At 39.9% G+C, this 21,138-nt stretch overlaps 1 protein-coding gene across 17 annotated transcripts in view; it reads right to left on the bottom strand.

Moving 5' to 3' along the window:
- Hdac9 (histone deacetylase 9) overlaps window positions 1-21,138 on the bottom strand; it is an 888,277-nt gene that overhangs the window by 89,810 nt on the left and 777,329 nt on the right. For all 17 annotated transcript variants that reach the window (XM_040743251.1, XM_040743249.1, XM_040743250.1 and 14 more), the window contains one exon: window positions 16,557-16,675. In XM_040743251.1, coding sequence (XP_040599185.1) covers window positions 16,557-16,675 — 119 coding nt within the window. The remainder of the gene's footprint in view (window positions 1-16,556; window positions 16,676-21,138) is intronic.

The following is a 21,138-nucleotide window of genomic DNA, read 5'->3' as shown; positions in this document are numbered from 1 at the left end:
CTTGTTAAAATCTGAGATTAGAGCTACATGATAGAGCACTTGTTAGCTTCTAAAACACTGGGTTTTCTTCCTAGCACAGTAAAAGCAAATCAAACCAGAGCAACACACAGTCTTGGACTTAGATGACTTTGATATAGGAGAGAAGTATGCTATGTCTGCATTAAACTTCTTACCACTCAGATCCAAAGCACTCTTGAGACAAATGGACGTGTTGAGACTGTTTAACACTGGCTGTGCTCGTTGATTGCCTGCTAAACAGCATCTTTCCAGACAGACACTGGGTGTCTTATCTAATCTCCACAAATCTATGCACTAGACAGTTTTGTGTGTGAGGAAATTCAAGTGGTTAAGGCTCCCTAAAAGGCAAAGCAATTCGTGTAAGCTCACACAATTGGGAAGGCAACAGAAACAAGTCCTAGAAAAGGGCTCTGGAGCCTTATTTAAGACATTAATTAAAGGCCAACCTGGTCTACATGGGAAATTCTAGACCAGCCAGAGCCACACAGTGCCAAAAAGTAATTACTAATGTATCTCATCTGAGAATCAGGAAAAAGGGCTGTAGATTGGAGGAGGTCCCTGGGTAGACTCCAAGGAAGCCTGCTCTTCTTTGACATGGCAAACCTTGCCAGGCTGGGGCCTAGTGAATAAAAGCAGAGGAACAGCCTGGGGTGGGCTGGGGAGGGAGACCTGATGTGGTGAGAAGTGTGCAGTGCATGTTGTTGCAGGAAGAGGAGAGGAAGCTGTGGCGCCCGCGTTCGCTCAGTGTGGGTAATCAGAGCACAGCAACACAGCTTTGAAAATAGCGATTTTCTCCTGTTGAGAGGCTTTACCAAAGCAGAGCAGAGAGGAGAAGTGTAGCACTAAAGGCCAGCCGTACAGATTACACGATCAAATGTGTCAAAATGCAAGCTGCATAACACAGCCCATGTAACACACTTCATGACTCTTATCATGATTAAAATTACAGAATTATAAAATACCTGTATGCTGAGAAATTCCACACACTGGGAAGTGATAGTGAGGGAAACAAGAACTTATATTGTGGTGATATCTTGCTTGTACAAATAAAGCCTGTCTGAAGGTCAGAGATTGGAGCTTGCCACTAGCTAACCATAGAAGTCTGTACAGACAGACAGGAAGTGAGGTAGCTGGGTGGAAAAAGGATATAAGCAGAGAGAAACAGGAACTCACTATTCTGTCTGCTGAGAAGCTAAAGAGGTAAGGCATGGAGGTGGCTTGCTCCTTCTTCTCTCTGATCTCTCAGCATTTCCCTCTGTATCTGACTCTGGCTTTTTATTATCTAGAACAATTAAGGCCTCCGTTTACATTATATTCTGGTTGAACCTATACTACCTCTTCTGGGATGATCGAATAATAAAGTTCTTAGGGTGAATTTGAGAGATGGAATGAGCAACTGTAAGGAGGTTTTATATTTTACTTATTGTCTACCATATCCGTTACTTCTCTAGGTTCCTAATGAGAATGAATTTCATTGGTTTTAATAGAAATAAATTGCATTAGTCCATGGGATTGAGTGATAGCTCTGATTTATGGGAAAGCTTGGGACTGCTCAGGTTTCTGGGCCAGCTTGCACTGCTCAGAGACGTTTAGTCTCTTCCTGTGCATGGGGATCTCTCCTTCTCATGCTTCTCATGTCTGGACTTTTGCTGATTCTGGAAGTGGGCAAAACATCAGTAAAATATTTAAGAACATCCACAGTGACAGAATCAATTCTGGTGGAAGTGATGGTGACAAGTTTCTGGTGAGTTCTGCACATACAAATTCAAGCAAGAGAAAGCCCCAGCAGGTAGCAGTCTGCTGTTGAGGGGCCTCAGGAGAAACCTAGGGAGGACAATAGGAGAGTCCCAGTGCAGGTGAGTTCCCCCGTTCTCACATGCTGACTGCCAGGCTTTGCACAGTAGCTCACCAATCCTCAGTGACCATCCTCGGTCAGGTAACTGGAGATCTGGGCACCTCCACTCTTTTTTTAATTTAAATTAGAAACAAACCTGCTTCACATGTCAATCCTACTGACATGTGACACCCTCCTCCCCTACTCCCCCACCAACACTCCCAACCCTCCATCCAATCCCCACTCTACACTCCAGGAAGGGAGAGGCCCTTCATGGGGGATCTCCAAAGTCTGCCATATCATCCAGGGCAGGGCCTAGGCCCTTCCCCCATGTGTCCAGGATGAGAGAGCATCCCTCCACATGTAATGGACTCTCAAAGTCTATTCAGATGACAGGGCTAAATACTGATGTAGTACCCGATGCCCCAAAGATTGCCAAGCCCTCCTCACTGACACCCATGTTCCATTGGTATGATGGCCTCACAACTATCAATCTTGGGTCCATGAGCCCCCGCTTGTTCAGGTCAGCTGCTTCTGTAGGTTTCACCTGCCTGGTCTTGACCCCTTTGATCATTACTCCTCCCTATCTGCAATTGGGTTCGAGGAGTTCAGTTGAGTGTTTAGCTGTGGGTGTCTGTCTCTGCTTCCATCAGCCACTGGATAAAGGCTCTAGGATGTCATACAAGAGAGTTGACAATCTCATTATTGGGGAAGGGCATTCAAGGTAGCCTCTCCACTATTGCCAGTTGGTGTCATTCTTTTAGGTCTCTGAAAATCTCATTAGTGACAGATCTCTCCTCAAAACTATAATGACTCTCTCCTTTATGGTATCTCTCATCCTGCTCTCCTCTGTTCTTCCTCTGACTCAACTTTCCTCTTCCCCCATGTCCTACTCTCCCCTTTTCTTCTCCACCTCACTTTATCCCAGCTCCCTGTCTCCTTCCCCCATGCTCCCAATCCCCTCAGGAGATCCTGTCCAATTCCCCATGCATAGCTCTCTTAGGTCCTACATGTTTCCCAGACTCCCTGGCAGTGGGATTGCAGATTGGCACTCTCATGCTTCATGTCTAAAATTCATATATGAGTGAGCACATATCATGTTTGTCTTTTTGTGACTGGATTAAATCACTCAGTATGGTTTCCTCCAGTGCTATCCATTTGTCTGAAAATTTCAAGATTCCACTGTTTTTTTTTTCAGCTGAGTAGTAACATTGTGTAAATGTACTACATTTTCTCTATCCACTCTTCAGTTGAGGGACATCTATGTTGTTTCCAGGTTCTGGCTATTACAAATAATGCTGCTATGAACATAGTGGAACAGATGTCCTTGTTGTATGAATGTACATCTTTTGGGTGTATGCCTAAGAGCAGAATCGCCTGATCCTGTGGTAGACTGATTACCATTTTCCTGAAGAATTTCCATACTGATTTCCAAAGTGCCTGTACAAGTTGGCACTCCCACCAGCAGTGGAGGAGTTTTCTCCTATCTCCACATCCTCTCCAACATGAACTGTCAATGGTGATTTTGATTTTAGCCATTCTGACAGGAGTGAGATGGTATCTCAGTGTTGTTTTGATTTACATTTCTCTAATGGCTAAAGATGTTGAAAACTTTCTTTAAGTGTCTCTTAGTCATTTTTAGACTCCCCTGTTGAGAATTCTCTGTTTAGTTCTGTAGACCACTTTTTCATTGGATCCTTTGGTGTTTTGGAGACTTTCTTCTTGAGTTCTTTGTAAATTTTGGAGATCAGCCCTCTGTCAGATGTGGGGCTACTAAATATATTTTTCCGTTCTGTGGGCTGCCTTTTTGTCTTGCTGACTGTGTTCTTTGCCTTACAGAAACTTCTCAGTTTCAGTAGGTCCCATTTATTAATTGTTGATCTCACTGTCTGTGCTACTGGTGTTATGTTCAGGAAGCTATTTCCTGTACCAATTCGTTCAAGGTTATTTCCCACTTTCTCTTCTAAGAGGTTCAGTGTGGCTGGATTTACATTGACTTCTTTGATCCATTTGGACTTAGGTTTTGTGCATGGTGATAAACGTGGGTCTATCTGCATTCTTCTACATGCCAGCACCATTTGTTGAAGATGGTTTCTTTTGTCCAATGTATAATTTTAGCTTCTTTGTAAAAAATCAACTGTTCATAGGTGTGTAGGTTAATATCAGGGTTTTTGATTTGATTCCATTATTCTATCTGTCTGTTTTTGTGCCAACACCAAGCTGTTTTCAGGACCATAACTATATAATAGAACTTGAAGTGAGAGATGGTAATGCCTCTAGAAGTTCCTTTATTGTACAGGGTTGTTTTGGTTATTCTGGGTCTTTTGTTTTTCCATATAAATTTGAATATTGTTCTTTCAAGATCTGGGAAGAATTGTGCTGGTATTTTGATGGGAATTGCATTGAATCTGTAGATTGCTTTTGGCAAGATTGTCATTTTTACTATGTTGATCCTACTATCCAAGGGCATGGGAGATCTTTCCATCTTCTGATATCTTCTTTAATTTCTTTCTTTAAAGACTCCAAGTTCTTGTTATACAGTTCTTTCTCTTGTTTAGCTAGCATTACCCACAAGGTATTTTATGTTGTTTGTGGCTATTGTAAAGAGTGATGTTTCTCTGATTTCTTTCTCAGCCCTTTTATCATCTGTATATAATAGGGTTACTAATTTTTTTGTGTGTTAATATTGTATCCTGCCACTTTGCTGAAGGTGTTTATCAGCTTCAGGAGTTCCCTGCTAGAGTTTTTTGAGTCACTTATGTAAACTATCATGTCACCTGCCAATAGTGAAAGTTTGACTTTTTCCTTTCCAATTTGTGTCCCCTTGATCTCCTTTTGTTGTCCATTGCTCTATCTAGATCTTCAAGTAAAATACTGAAGAGGAATGGAGAAAGTGGATAAACTTGTCTTGTTCCTGATTTTAGTGGAATCACATTGAGTTTGACTCCATTTAGTTTGATGTTAGCTGTTGGTTTACTGTATATTGCTTTTATTATGTTCAGGTATGTTCCTGTTGTCCCTGATCTCTTCAGGACCTTTATCATGAAGGGGTGTTGGATTTTGTCAAAGCCTTTTTCAGCAGCAAGTGAGATGATCATGTGGTTTTCTTTCACAATTTGTTCATATGTTGGATGACATTGATAGATTTTCATATGTGGAACCATCCCTGTATCCCTGGTATGGAACCTACTTGATCATGGTGAATGTTCTTGGATTCGATTTGCCAGTACTTTGTTGAGTATTTTTGAATCAATGTTCATGTGGGATATTGGTCTGTAGTTTTCTTTTTTAGTTGTGTCTTTGTGTGGCTTGGCTACTCATAAAAAGTTTGGCAATAAACCTCCTGCTTCTATTGTGTGGAACACTTTGAGGAGTATTGGAATTAGGTCTTCTTTGAATTTCTGGTAGAGTTCTTCAAGGAAGCCATCTGGGCCTTGACTGACAGTTCTTCTAATATTTAGATTGTAGGATCCTCTTTTCAATGCAATACTGTCACACTTGGCTTTAGGCTTCTCTTCTTGCCTGATAACTCGGTCATTTTAGTTGTTCTGTCACCTTGTAAGATGGAAACAAGCAACACCTTGCCTTTCTTGAACAATGCAGATTACCTCATAACTTCATATTGTGGTTTTAAAATGCACTCAACTCTAAGACCAGAGAAAGTTCATTCCTACAGAGTGCTTTGCGTCAAGGGATCAAGTGCAGTTTACTGTTTTCAGCCCAGAAATGGTTTAGGTTTTATGGGAAAAAGATACAGAAGTGATTCTTGATTTAAAATTTGAGGGGGTATCTTTGGACAGAGCAGGCTACATATCTAGCATTCTCAGAATTAAGACAATGGCTGGCATGGGAATTGCCACAATTCCCAGTGATTTATGGGTGGCCACAAGTCCCAGCACTAGAAGTGACAAACTGAAAGTGTCTGTTGGGACAGAACTAGGAAGAGGAAGTTCTCTTCATCAAAAATAATTACAACTATTGTTTCAAATGTTTTTGGATATTTTCAAATATTGAAATTTCTTCAACATTTTGATAATGAAGTATTAACTTTCATATGGAATTATGAAAGTAGCTTGACATATTATTTATGACCTTATGTTATATGCATCGAAATAAAAAGATGCAAAAATTTAGTGTGCTTAAAATCATTCATAATTTAACATTCCAAGTATGTCACATTTGAATTTTCTGAAGTCATCATCTCACTAATACTTAAAATGTCTCTGTACTTAACCAACATAGACATAATTTCTATTAATTCTAGTTGAGAAACTAGAAATAAAAACATCAAAAAATGAGTTTCTAATCAATTAGACCCAAACTGCGACCATTCAACTCTAGAACCCATGTCTTTTCTTTCTGTAAGGAGCCCATTGGTTCTCAAAGTTTGTCCCCTGGTCCAAGACCATTAGCAGTACCGGGAACTTGGCAAATCTCCATTCTAAATGAGAAATTCTGGGACAGGATCCAGCACACTTAATGAGTTTTCCAGCTGAGGTAGATGCCTACTAGTTTGGACACCCCTATACCAATTCACAGAAGCCCTGGCCCATGAGATAATCAAGAAGAAAATGTCCCTTGGGTACAAGGAACACATTCGTTGATTACTGATCAGCTATACACAGATTGGTTGTGGTCACTTAGTTACAATTCATTTACATATCACTGGAACAGACATATGACATTACTAACTAACTACTAGGCTGGTCCTTTGGGTACTGATCCAATTTGTGAAAGGAAACAGAAAGAGCTATGGAAAATATTCCATATTTTCCAAAGGGTCATGGATTGAAGATTTGGTTTCCAACAGAGTGGGGGTTTTGTTGTTGTTTGGTTTTTGCTTTTTCAAGACAGGGTCTCTCTGCAGCTTTGGAGCCTGTCCTGGAACTCACTCTGCAGATCAAATTCACCGAGAACTGCCTACCTCTGCTTTCCAAGTGCTGGGATTCAATAGAGTGTTGAGAGAAGTGACTGGACCATAAAAACCAATGATTTAAGCAATTAATTAACCCATTAGTGGACTCCTAACTGAATGGACTATTGGGGCATATAGAGGACAAAGCCTCATTAGAGACAGTGGACCACTGTGTTCGTCTCTGAAGACGATCTGTTCCCTGGCACCTTTCTCTTGGTCTGTCTCTGTAGGCAGGGTGTACGGAAGCATGTTTGCTCTGCTCTGCCCCCGAGACATTCTATTCTCCACATACCTGTAGTCATGCTGCACATACCATGAACTGAATCTCTAAAACACCATGTTTCCTTGGCTCTTTGTCACCTTGATAAAAGAGACTAACAGAGAAGCCAGTGATTTTGCTCATATTAATCATCAAAATAAAGAGTTACAGCTTTTTCTCATGGAACTTTCCAGAAAAAGAAGAACAGATATTGTTTGAGCTAGTAACAAACTCACAGTAAAACATATATTAATAAATTCTCTGATAATATTATTACTTTCAATTTCCTTCAAAACCAAATCAATAGGAACCTGAAAAAGAAATATAAAATTAAAATCTAAGCTATAGTTTTAGCATGGCTTTTGTTTGGGCTTTTAAAAAGTATCTCAATGAATAAAATATTGTAGTATATTTGATATAAACTGTCATTGGTTGTGGCACAAAATGATCATAATTGCTGTTATATATGCCATGATGTCAAAATAAGAATCCATCCATGGTCTGACCCTGAAATGCCAGTAAATGTAAATGGTATCCCAATTTCAGACATGTTAAAGTATGAAAAATTACACATTAATATTAACCAAATATTATAAACATCTGATTGCAGCTGGCACACTCCTTCAGGGTGAACTCTGCTTCTGTGTCTTCGTTTCATAAACAACACTAATGTGGGTCCAGTTACAGAAATTTTGGTCTTCAAAGTTTAGCAACATCATCCTAAGCTAAGGATGGTTTTATGACATCAGTAACTAAACACTACAGGTGGAAAATATTCCTGTATAACTTGCTTTTTGAACTGTCATATACTGTAAGGGAGCAGGCAATTGAGGAGAACGTGAAGAAATGTAAGTTTAAACATGGGGAATTCATTCACTTGAGTAAATCTCTTGGCTGTCATAACAAATAAAATTATTCACAAATTTAAGATATGCTAGCTTTATGCTGATATTTTCCTTAGTGAGCTATGTTGCTTATTCACATTGGTTTTTACATGTTAGTGGATTATGATGCATTTAAAAATGTCTTCTAACTCCACTTCCGTGTCTTTGCAGGAGACTTGCAATTGTTTGAGAACTTGACCATGAGATGCTGCCACACAGCAGTGTTGAAACAAAGCACCCAGCTCTGCTTGTGCAAGAAAATCATGTTAAACGGGGAGCACCACCTGCAGCTCGGAATGCTTGTGCAAGAAAACCCGTGTTAAATGGGGAGCACCACCTACAGCTCGGAATGCTTGTGCAAGAAAACCCGTGTTAAATGGGGAGCACCACCTGCAGCTCGGAATGCTTGTGCAAGAAAATCCGTGTTAAACGGGGAGCACCACCTGCAGCTCGGAATGCTTGTGCAAGAAAACCCGTGTTAAATGGGGAGCACCACCTGCAGCTCGGAATGCTTGTGCAAGAAAATCCGTGTTAAACGGGGAGCACCACCTGCAGCTCGGAATGCTTGTGCAAGAAAACCCGTGTTAAACGGGGAGCACCACCTGCAGCTCGGAATGCTTGTGCAAGAAAACCCGTGTTAAACGGGGAGCACCACCTGCAGCTCGGAATGCTTGTGCAAGAAAACCCGTGTTAAATGGGGAGCACCACCTGCAGCTCGGAATGCTTGTGCAAGAAAACCCGTGTTAAATGGGGAGCACCACCTGCAGCTCGGAATGCTTGTGCAAGAAAACCCGTGTTAAATGGGGAGCACCACCTGCAGCTCGGAATGCTTGTGCAAGAAAACCCGTGTTAAATGGGGAGCACCACCTGCAGCTCGGAATGCTTGTGCAAGAAAACCCGTGTTAAATGGGGAGCACCACCTGCAGCTCGGAATGCTTGTGCAAGAAAACCCGTGTTAAATGGGGAGCACCACCTGCAGCTCGGAATGCTTGTGCAAGAAAACCCGTGTTAAATGGGGAGCACCACCTGCAGCTCGGAATGCTTGTGCAAGAAAACCCGTGTTAAACGGGGAGCACCACCTGCAGCTCGGAATGCTTGTGCAAGAAAACCCGTGTTAAACGGGGAGCACCACCTGCAGCTCGGAATGCTTGTGCAAGAAAATCCGTGTTAAATGGGGAGCACCACCTGCAGGTCTGACTGCTTGAGCAAGAAAATCATGTTAAACGGGGAGCACACCTGCAAACTGGTATTTTAGCAAAACAGCTTTTCTGATTTGGACAATTTTATCCAAATAAGAAACTCACTGTTGTGAAGATTTTATTTCATTTTCTATATTTCCACAATTCTGAATAAATTTATGTACTAGAGTTATTTTTAGTAACCCACTAAACCTAGTGGAAACTATATGAAGGTGGAAATAAAGAGACATGAGATCAGGTTATTTTGTTATTCTTTAGCTCTGAAACTTTCACAAGGCACTTAACTTTTCTAAAATTAGAAACGTAAATAAATGTTAAATTCTTATTTTAAAATTCCAGGGAATTAAAATCTAAGACTACAGTAATAATAACAGTAAATACAAAAGGGTGTGCTTTAAGCTTATCTTATCTAATCATAAAAACAAAATCAGGCAATTCTGAGAGCTCTTGAGCACAGCACAAGCGCTCAATGTTTCCTGGCAGGCAGGCATTCTGCGGTAGCATTAGTGATGAGCACACTACCAAGGGGAAATGACTGTTCTCGGTTTCCTCACGAGACAGTCTGCAAGAAGTTGCCCTCCTCTGAGTGCTCAGGGACATTGACTTTGGGATTGTTTTTCTCCTTCCTTCCTTCCTTCCTTCCTTCCTTCCTTCCTTCCTTCCTTCCTTCCTTCCTTCCTTCCTTCCTCCCTCCCTCCCTCCCTCCTTCCCTCCCTTCCTCCCTCCCTCCCTGCCTCTCTCCCTTCTTTCTTTCTTTCCTTCCTTCCTTCCTTCCTTCCTCCCTCCCTCCCTCCCTCCTTCCCTTCCTCCCTCCCTCCCCGCCTCTCTCCCTTCTTTCTTTCCTTCCTTTCTTCTTTTTTGGTAGTTTGTTGTTTGTCTGTAGATATTGTGGAGTTTTTCATAACTGGAAACTACAATCCTACTGTCTTTATTCATTCCTTAGGATTTTATATACACAGAATTATGTCTTCTGCAAACAGAGAATTTATCTTTCTCCTTTCTCACACAGATGGCCTTTTTTGTTTGTTTGTTTTTCCTGTCAATTGTTCTGCTTAGCTCTTAAGGTACCAGGTTGAACAGACATGTCAAATGTGGCAACCTCAGTTTTCTTTTTCTGTCTTAAAGGAAAGACTTTCAGCTTTACACCATTATATATTATCTCATCTGAGTTACTGAGGGACTTTTTTCTGTAAAAGAAATGCATTTTTGTCATTTAGTGAGGTGATCATATGGTGTTATGGAAACATGCTGTGTCATGTTCATTTATTCACTGAACTACTTATGCCTCTGTAGATAAACCCACTTCACCGTGGCGAAATATCTTTTTAGTATGCTATGGATTTGAACTCTAAATGTTTGACTCAGACCTTTTTCCCTGTTTCTTTACTGTGTTTAGATAGTTCAGTTATTAAAATGTGTAACTGTAAAGAATTTGTTCTATTTCATACTAAAATGTCAAGAGTAGATTTCCTTTCTCAATATAGCAAAACAAAATGCAAAATGTTTAAGCAGGCAGGGATTAATATGTCCTTACCATGGAAATATAATTCTTTTATTTCCTTTAAAGGCATGATATCTGTCCAGCTGCCCCTGTTACAAAAAAGTCATACACACAGATAAAGAAATGTGAGATGCAGGCTTTCTCTTATTAAACGGACATTTGTTTGTCTACTTTATTTCTTTGACACTGTCTCATGCATCCAAATCTGCCCTCTAACTCAGCACGCAGCCTGGGATGCCCTGAACTTCTGAACCTCTTCCCTCCACTTCTGAGAGCTGAGGTCCTATACCTCTATACCTCATTTGTGTGCCACTAAGGACTGAACACAGGGCCTTAGGCATGTTAGGGAAGTACTCTAACAAATGAGCTGTACTTAGCAATTGCAGCCATGTGCAATTAAACCAATAGCCAGCTATTGTTTATCCAGAACCTTGAAATACTCTACTTTCTGGGACTTCTCACCATACTTCTATGTTGTTTATAGGAACTCACACCATCTACAAGGAAACGATAGAGTTTGTATGGTGTAGTTGGTCTTCCTATAGAGTACTTAAAGGCTAAGATTTAATTTAACTTTCTGTTTACAATGTTTGAAATAATGTAAACAACAAAATTCAAGATTATCAACTTACAGTAGTGAGTTATTTATTGTTTTTAGATTATATTTCTTCAGATCCCCATTAAATTGTTTTTCTAGTTAAGAAACAACTTGTCTGGGCATACTAGAATATGCTTATAACGCTATCTCTTGAAGGAAGGTCACATATTTCAATCCAGTGTGGAACAAAGAGATCCTGTTACACACACACACACACACACACACACACACACACACACACGCACACACACACACACGGCTCCTCTGTAGTAGTTACTCATGTTTAATTAAAGTTTAATATTTACAGAACTCAATAATCATCTAATGCTGCTTTTCCCAGCAATGGTGACGATGAATCAGGTGCTAATAGCTAGAGCAGATATGATATCCAAGGCCCAGCGTTACAAGGAAATCACGATTTCCTTATTTAGTTATTAGATTTTTAATACTACACACAGCAAGAGAAAACATTTAAAAGTCACAATTGTAAGGAATGATTTTTAGAACTACAAGTTTGTTGTGAAAGATACATATCTGTGGTTCAAAATAAAAAGGAAGTAGAAGTGATCAGAATAACCACAAAAGCTGGGAAACTCTTCCTTTAGAGAGCATCTAGGAGAAGATCTATGCCAGCTTCACTCCTTTAAAAAGTTCATGTAGACAATATGCCCGACACAGGGCAAGTTTCTGAAAACAGTGTAAATCCAACAAAGAAAGCTTCTTGTGAAGCCAGCCTAGTGGCTGGAAGTTTTTGGGGGTTCAATGCTGACCACTTCCCTCCAGGTTTCCTTGTTGTGTTTGCCTTTCTTTTTGAAACAGGTTCTCTCTATGTAGCCCTGCCTTATCTGGAACTCACTATGTAGACCAGGCTGGCCTCAAGCTCATCTGAGATCCTCCAGCCTGTGCCTCCAGAGTGCTGAGAGAGTGACAGCACGTACCACCACACCCAACTTGTTTCCTCCAGTTTTTACCTAATAGAACACAAGCAGAGAAGTTTGGGGCCAGGTTAGCCCTTCAAGATGTGGTGGTTATAAACTGTTACAGACATTGTTCTCTCTGCCCTTGTTGCCCATGGGCTGACATTCTATCACTAGAAGTCATGACATGGATTCCTTAGTTACAGATCGCTGAGGGATAGACTTTTTCCAGACGCTAAAAGGAAAGTAAGAATCATACAATAAAGAAAGCGCATAAGTAAATACAACCAGAGTCTTAACATGTTTTAAGTAGGGAGAAGAAAATCAGAGATTTGAAAAAATGGGCAACTTAGGATAAAGGACCACCAGAAAGAAAGACGCAGCAAAAAGGGAAACAATTGTACCATAGTATACTTGTTCTGCTGGGTCCATTTTCAACTCTGGGTTAGTAAAATATATAGGTGGAGGGCACTCTCTGCTCCAGCATCCTTCCACATATAAGTACCAAGATGCAATACACAGACATTATGGGCAGATCGAACAGTCGACACAGCCTAATGTACGGAACAAGTGTGTTTCTTTACATTTATCTGCTGTTTGGATTTGCACTCAGCTTTTGCAGGGATTTATTTTTAAAGGGCCAGACTGTAAGAAAATATTTGTTCTTCCTTGAAAATAACCCCCAGTTAGGTGTGAGTCCATTTAAGCATGCTTGTCCAAAACCATGCTTTCTCCCCACCACACTCACACGCCTAGTAGTGGAGACGAGATTTACAACCAGGAGAAAAGTAAGGCTCAGTACAGGGGACAGTAGGAAAGCAAGTCTCTAAGGTAAGTTATATGACTTCTCCTTCAAAGATCAAATAAATAAAGCGATTGCTGCATCATCTGGGAAAATGGTTTCTATCCCAGGAACTACAGAATTCTTTTTTGTTTGTTTGTTTGTTTTCTTTTGAGGCAGAGTTTCTCTGTGGCTTGGAGCTGTCCTGAAACTTGCTCTATAGACCAGGCTGGTCTTGAACTCACAGACATCTGCCTGCCTCTTCCTGCTGAGTGCTGGGATTTGAGGCATGTGCCACCACCGCCCGGCTTTAAACTTTTTTTTCAGAATTCTTATTAAAGCAAGAATTGTATATGACTTTAAAATAATATGCATTTTGTCAGACATACCTATCATTTTTTCCAAAGGAAAAATATTCTTACTCACATGGAATAACCAATCTGCCTATAGAAATTCACTACTACACACCAAGGAAAACAGAGAACATGCAGACATATTAGAAAGAGAAAAGCATGTTTGTTGTGAAAGGGAATTTGAACTAAGGAGCTTTTGCTCTTCTGACAGGGAACTCTGCGAGGTAAAGAGTGAATTTCATTCTTGGAAGTGGCACTGTTGCCATGCCAATCTTCAGAACTATAACATGAAGACAACTGGATACCAACCAGATTATTTAGAAAGGTAAATGGATACTTTCAGAAGCCTGCTTTTTAGATTGGAACGTAATCTCGGTCCTGAATTTAAAGAACAATAATTCTTAATAAATATTTCTAAAACTCCATTGAAAATGTTTTCAACTTTAGCACAAACAAAGACCAATCTTTATGTTGTAGTTTAATAACTAGATACAAACATAAGGAAAGAAGAGAGATGAAAATATTACCGTTTAGGAATCATCTTTATTTAAAATCACCTTTCTTCCGTTTAAGTCAGACAGCTATTTAGATCTTTAAAATGAACAAAATCCATTGTTGTTTTGACTTGATCTTTCTTTTCCTTTCAAAAATATAAAATAAAGTACTGGAAAAACTCAATTTGATGTGCCAAGGAAATAGATTTTCAGATGTCTGAAATGACAGTATACTCAAATCGCTTTCAGATCAAATCATCCAATGTTTTACTTGGAGCAAGAATGAGTTTAGCCAAAATTGAAAAAGTTTAGTAGAACATTTGTTTTCATATAGTTTAGTTACAATTTACTTTAGATTTATACTCCATTTTCAACTTTGTGCTGGGATTCTCCACATTTGCAGGGTGACTTCTGGCATGGAGCACTGAGATCTCAATTTTAATCGCATGTCTGTCAAGTTGAAGTGAAATGCATCTGCCTGGAGCAAGGCAGTGGACAGCCACTTGGGTCTCTAGAAGACTGGGCAGCAATCCCAGGTTTACCCAGGTAGGGTGGTGACATCTATAGTGAAAACAGCCAGCGTCCTGAAACCTCCCAATATGATGCATCAGAAGGGGTGTTGGTGTTCATGTTATCACACATGGTACTTGTGGGTCTTTGACCCTAATGTGACCTTTCGGATGCACATTGCAATTCTCTATTCTTTTGTATATGATGACATAATTTTTTCTTAGCGAAGAAAAAACCAGCACATACCTCATTCCATTTCAATCAAGTACAATAGAAAGCAATAAAATATCCCCTATGTAAATACAAATATGCTAGTAGATTTGAAATACTGAAGAGTTCATTGCATTGTGTTTGATAGAACTGTGGTCTGAGGCCACCATATTATCCACTTGGTCTCCAGGACAACCACACACTACAGGGAAGAAGTAGGAATTTCAGAGGCAAGGTCTAGTGGAAGGGTTCCTGGTCATTGAAGAGGTACTCTCAAGGACAACCACGCACTACAGGGAAGAAGTAGGAATTTCAGAGGCAGGGTCTAGTGGAAGGGTTCCTGGTCATTGAAGAGGTACTCTCAAGGACAACTATACCATTCTAGGGCCTTTCTTCTCCCTTTGTCCCCACCAATGAGACAACAGATGTATTCTCCACTTGCTTCTCACCATAACGTGTGGCTTCATTATGGGTTCTCAAACAACAGGCCCACTAACCATAAACTTAAAAGCTATTAGCTGAAACAAACCTTCCCCATTGCATAAGTTGATTGTCTCAGCTACTTTATTATAGCACCAGAAAACTGACTGATACTACTGAAGCAAATAGTGTTAGAACCAATGTTCCTAGGATCACTGTTTTTGATTCTACTTTTTAATGTGAATTTGAGATTTGAATCTCATTTTTCCAAAATTCAACACAAAGATTAGTCCCTTCCACTTCTGAGGGATGAACATGTGAATCTCCACCTCTTGGCAAGTAAAAAGACTCCAAGGTCAGCATCCCTTACTCCTGAAGGAGATGTGTGGATCCCATGAAAAGGGCCTCCTTTCCCAGATTTCTGTCTTTCTTTCCATGTGTTTTGTGTCATTTTGGGTTCTTTTTTATTTTGAGGTAAAACTCTATTTTTCTTTATTAAACTTAAACCAGTCACCAGCCTTGATTCAAATGAGAGATGTCTGCCAAGGAAAGACTAACTTCTATTAGAGGTGAGTTCCGTCAGCAACATCACCAGAGGAATCCTAAAGATATTTAATACGAGAAAATGCCTCTACAGTCAATTTTACCACAGTTACACATTATCTATTTTTTGTTGTTTGTGTGGGGTTGCCTATTTTAACATGTTTTAGATAGACAACAAGGCACCAAAGCCCTGGGTAAATAATAGATGTTAAAAATAGTCACTACCTAACAATGTTACTGGAATAATTAGAGTGCAGAAATGCTCTCACATGAGCAGCCAACTAAGGACAAAGGTTGGCAGGAATCTGTTTCTTCAGTTCTGTTCAAATTAATACAGCAAACTTGTTCCAAACGCACCGCTCCCACTTACAACTACTTAAGCTGTTTGCTTTCGACTCCTCAAAGGCACATGACACGGGATCACGTCCTCTGTGTGTTTGGACAGTCTCTTCTTGTTTAGTGTCTGCACAGTGCCAATACATATTTATATGCCTTGCTTTCATACTCAGGGTAGAGAAATTGTTCTAGCTCAATTCCATGGAGCCATATTCTTCAAATGCAATAAAACACAAAATTCTTTTTTTTTTGCTTGGTAGCTGGCTGCTATAGAACACAGACAGAAAGTGTGTCCTTACAACCCAACAGAAGACCAGCGTAGACCTAAGGGATCCATAGGATTGCTGTAACATGACTGAGCTTGTATTTGAACCTAAAAGCACATAACATTATTGCCAAATAGCTGTTTCTATCCCATGTACATTGGAATAAAAATGAAAACTATGTTTTCCATGCAATAATCCCAGTAGCTTCTCAGATCAGTTAATATATCATAAACAGACGTCATATCACTTTACTCTTTAAATGAAAAGCAAGACTCCTAAAATGCATGAAATTTTGACACATCCATCCATCAAGTCCACCATTAGGAAAAATTTTTGCTCTTATTCAATGAAAATTTTTACAGAGACGTGAAACTGACCAAACAATAATTATCATGCCAGACATTTTTAAATGGCTCTCCAAAGTTTACCAAACTCATGTAAAAGCTATTGTGCATCTTAAAGAACTAAGCAGTGTATGATGTCACAGCATTTCATTACATCTTGAAAGAGATACTTGCATTTTGCTGTCACTTTGTAACCACCTAGGGGAGGGATGTGTCCTTCCAGTGCATCAAATCCGGCAGAGACCAGGACCATGTCTGGATCAAACTCTTTGGCCACAGGCATCACCACAGTCCTGTATGGTGAGAAGGCAATGGTCACTCGTGGGTAAGCTGGGTACCTGCAAAAACTGCTTTGTGAAAATGACTTGGAACAGCCTCGGTCACTTCCCACGGAATGAAGAAGAAGGCAATGCTAGCTGGATCAAACGCTTATCATCGCCTTCATTTGTGGACACTGCTGTCTTCCCATCCCCAACACAGCCTTTTCTCTTCCGTGCTTTTTTTTCTCCACATTGAAAGCCTCCATGCTCTGCAGGCCCATTCAGCAGCCTGCCCCAGCACGGGCACATCTGTACTGTTTTATCCCACTGCCTATAAAAGCAGGCCCGCTTCTTCCAAAGGAGACTAACGTTTTACAGGAAAACTGAAGCTTTTGGGAGAGCCTAGCTTGCTCTAGTTAGTAAGAAATTGGTATAAATGTGAACTATAAATTTCTTTTGGGAAGAAGTTTGCTTTCCCAACTTAAATATATATATATATATATATTTAAAAATATTTGTCATGGTAGGGGGTGACTCTTGCAAAGGAAAAAGACAAAATTCCCTTAATAGAATCCAGATTATGATGTTAAGTGCGTCCAAGGCCAGACATACCAGGAATGTGGCTGCCTTGTCTCTGGCAGCAGCCCCTGCTGGCCCTACTTAGATACTTCAGCTAACCCCTCAGCCTCCCCAAGGCTCTGAACCTTCCCATCCCTCTTAGTCTTCAGAGAAAATGACTGCAGGACCTCAGAAAAAAATTTACAAGGGCTTCAAGCTCAGAGTGCCATCATAAAAATTCAAATACCAAAGACTATTTAATGAAATGAGGAAGCAGCACACTATTAGGAATTTTACTAGTAAGACTTCTGTCTGTGAGAAGAAACTGAAGCAAGTGTCTCAGGAGCAATACTTCAGTAGAAAACTAATTAGCTCTTTCATTTTTTAAAAAGACTTTGAATGTTGGAAATGGGAAGTTGAAATTAGAACATAAATAACTAAATGAAACGTGTGTGTGTGTGTGTGTGTGTCAACTCAACACTTTCTCTAATCACTCTTCTGCTAGCAGAAAATGCCAGCCATTGAGCTTTCAAATACAAGTATTCATTAGTTTCCCTCAGTAGTTCTCTCAGCAGCTGGAAAATCATTAAGCCTGAATTATTCACTAATGAAACTAAGAAAATATATGTATGGCTTACTTATGTTTTTTTTTTCAATCATGTTGTGAATGTTTAGTATGGATACAAGATCTGAGGAATACATAAGATTCCTTCAACACCTTCAGCTCTGACACTGTGGTTTCCACAGAAGTATCATGTGTAACCATTCACTGATGGTCTTGAATGAAATGTCCTTGTGCTGTTGAGACATCAGGGTACTCTCTCAAAGAATCTAGAATATTTCCTCAAGAGCCTCTCTTTATTTTGGTGGGTATGTGATACTGTCTAGCAAAGAGATGGTCTAGTTCATTTGTAGGACAATCAACACATTTGCTATGCCCATTATTTCTGAATTTGCAAACAAGGAGTTTTCAGTCAAGCTGCATCTTGGGGAACTCATTCTATGCAGGTGGATTCACTCCGGAAACAATAAACCAATAGGAATTGGGGCGGGGGATCTACCACATATCCCTGTAAGCTTTAGATGGAAATTTGTCACAGCCTGGAGACATCTTGAGACAGAAGCCTTGATTAAGGAATTTCCTAGAGCAGATTGGACTATGGGCATGTCTATGGGAAGAGAGTCTTGTTTATTAATCGATATAAGATGGCCCAGTCCCCCATGGATGTCACCATCCCTAGGCAAATGGTCCTGGAGTTGACAACTCAAACAACAAGCAACACTTTTCCATGGTTTCTTCTGCACTCCCTTGGCCAGAGGGAATGCTGAACAAATAGCCAGAAAGCCTGCCTCCTGACGCTTCCTGACATTTCTCAAGGATGGACAGTGTCCTGAAAGTGTAAGATGAAATAAAGCCTTTTCTCCCCAAGTTGCATTGGTCATGTATTGGTTACAGCAAAAGAAAGGAAACTAGAAGACCATGTTATCTGGTAGAATTTTCCAGTTCAAAGCTCACATTCTTAAAACTCTGATTCCTCTTCAGAGCAATCCTTAGCCTTTAAAAATGATCCAGTATGGGACTGATCAAGACCCCCTGAATGTGGGTGTAAGTGAGGAGGCCTAGGCAATCTATTGGGCCTTGGGTAGTAGATCAATATTTATCCTTGGCATACAAATGGACTTCGGGTACCCATCCAACAATGAGAGACGCACTCTCACCCTGGACTATTGTGGGAAGGTCTAGGCCCTGCCCTGGATGAAATGACAGACTATGGACACCCTCATGGAGGACCTCACCTTCCCTGGGAAAATTAGGAGGTGTTGGGGGGGTTGGTGGCAGGGCATGGGAGGAGGGGAGGGAAAGGGGAGGGACCTGGTATTGACATGTGAAGCAACTTTGTTTCTAATTTAAATTTAAAATAAAAAGAGTTTAAAAAATAAATAAAAATAAAATGTATATATTAAAAAAATGATACATTCTTAGAATTTTGTCCAGATGGCAACTGTGTGTTGCCTGAACTGTGTGTGACTATAGAAAGTTTATGTGATAATAATACAAATACTAATACAAAATATTCTGTAAATTTTCTCTTAAACTAGAGAACTATATGACAACAACTGCTTATAAATATTAGCATTGGTGATGTTTTATTCATTAAGTTCAACTAATTCACATGGTCTACTTTGTTGGAAATACAGGCATGGCTAAAGATTACTCAATTTCAAACTGATCTTAATTATTTTCCTACTGTTGACATAAATTCTTCCTTGCCTATATCTCATAAATAGATAGAACTGATATTCCCCAGATCTCTTTATCTTGGTAAATTGAAAAATATATTCTGTATACACAAGTGTTTTGCTGGTAAATATATCTGGGTATCACTGTATATGCTTGGTGCCCAGAGAGGCCAGAAGAGGGGATTGGATCCCATGGAAGTGGAGTTACAAATAATTGTGAGCCACTGTGTTCATGCTGAGAATATAACCCAGATCCTCTGGAACAGTGGCTTGTGCTCTCAACTGCTGTGCCATTCCTCCAGTCACAAATTTGGTAACTTTTAAGGAGACATCACTGAAGTCTTTGAGCTCTTTTATTTATGTTGGCATGGATCTAGAATATCTACTACAGTCTCCTTTCCAAAACTCACATTGAAATTAAATACCATTGCTACAGTGTGGATCATTGCCATCGCTATGGGAGTGGGTTCCTGATGCAAGGATAAGTCTGCTAAGTTTCTTTTTTGTCCTCTGCCTGTTTGTATGTCCTTCATCCATGTTATGACACAGTATGGTGACTCATACCAGACACCAGCACAACAGTGCTGGACTTGGTAGCCTCCATAACCATTTTCCAAATGAACACACACACACACACACACACACACACACACACACACACATATATATATATATATATTCTACATCAATTATCTAGCTCTAGATAACCTGTTATAGCAACAAAAATGTACTAAGACCATGTATGAAAGACCAAAAGAAGGGTATGAGAATATTATGTATTAAAAAGCAGTATAGTTTTTCTTGAACAAATTCCTCCAAGGCGTTCATGGGGTTTGTTGTTAAAATAACAAGCAAAACATCATGTTTGCTTGGGTTATCATATACTTCCTAATAGCCATGACACCTCAATAGCAAAAAGCCTGTCACTGAGTAGTTAGTGTTCTATTGTCAACCTCCAACAAAAGAGTACATTGACCCCTGAAAGGTGGTTGACTCTTGGACATTATCACCAGAAGTAGGAAGTGACTCTGGAGTACTGCATGGTGGCAAGGAAATCATCAGAAGGAATGAGGATGTATTCACAGGGCATATGGACTAAAGCAGGAAAAGCCTAGGGTGGCTGAAGCTGGAAAGTTCCAGAAAGTTGACAAAAAGTAATGTCAACAGTGGATTATAGCCCATGAAATCAGATAAGTAGTCGCAAGTTCATAATATAGCAGAGATATAACTGAAGAGAAAGGAAACAGCTCTTCCTACAGAATAAACTATCAACTAACAAACCACCAAGAATTGAAGAATTTAAGGAAAAAGAAATTTACCATTTGAATAAGATAAAAACAACTGAAGGAAGCAACATTTAAAGATTTTATGATTTTTTTCACATCAGGGGACACAAGGGGTACACCCCAAAACTTTACTATTATGAAAACTTCTGAAATTCTAATGTTGTTTCAAGATAAAAAGTATCAGACAGGAATTCTTACCAACTCAACAATGGGAATGTTAGTGGCAAATAGACTTTTAATTTTTTTCTTTGTAAGAATGATTTGGTGAGTGTTGAAATCTTCCACTGTAAGGATGTGAGGTTTTATGTGTGATTTGAACTTTAGTAATATTTATCTTATGAACGTGGGTGCCTTCGTATTTGGGGCATAGATATTGAGGATTGAAACTTTATCCTGATAGACTTTTCCTGT

The sequence above is a fragment of the Mesocricetus auratus genome, unplaced genomic scaffold (assembly GCF_017639785.1).
Source record: "Mesocricetus auratus isolate SY011 unplaced genomic scaffold, BCM_Maur_2.0 Super-Scaffold_15014, whole genome shotgun sequence".
Lineage (NCBI taxonomy): Eukaryota > Metazoa > Chordata > Mammalia > Rodentia > Cricetidae > Mesocricetus > Mesocricetus auratus.
This window is presented reverse-complemented; position numbering and strand designations above follow the sequence as displayed.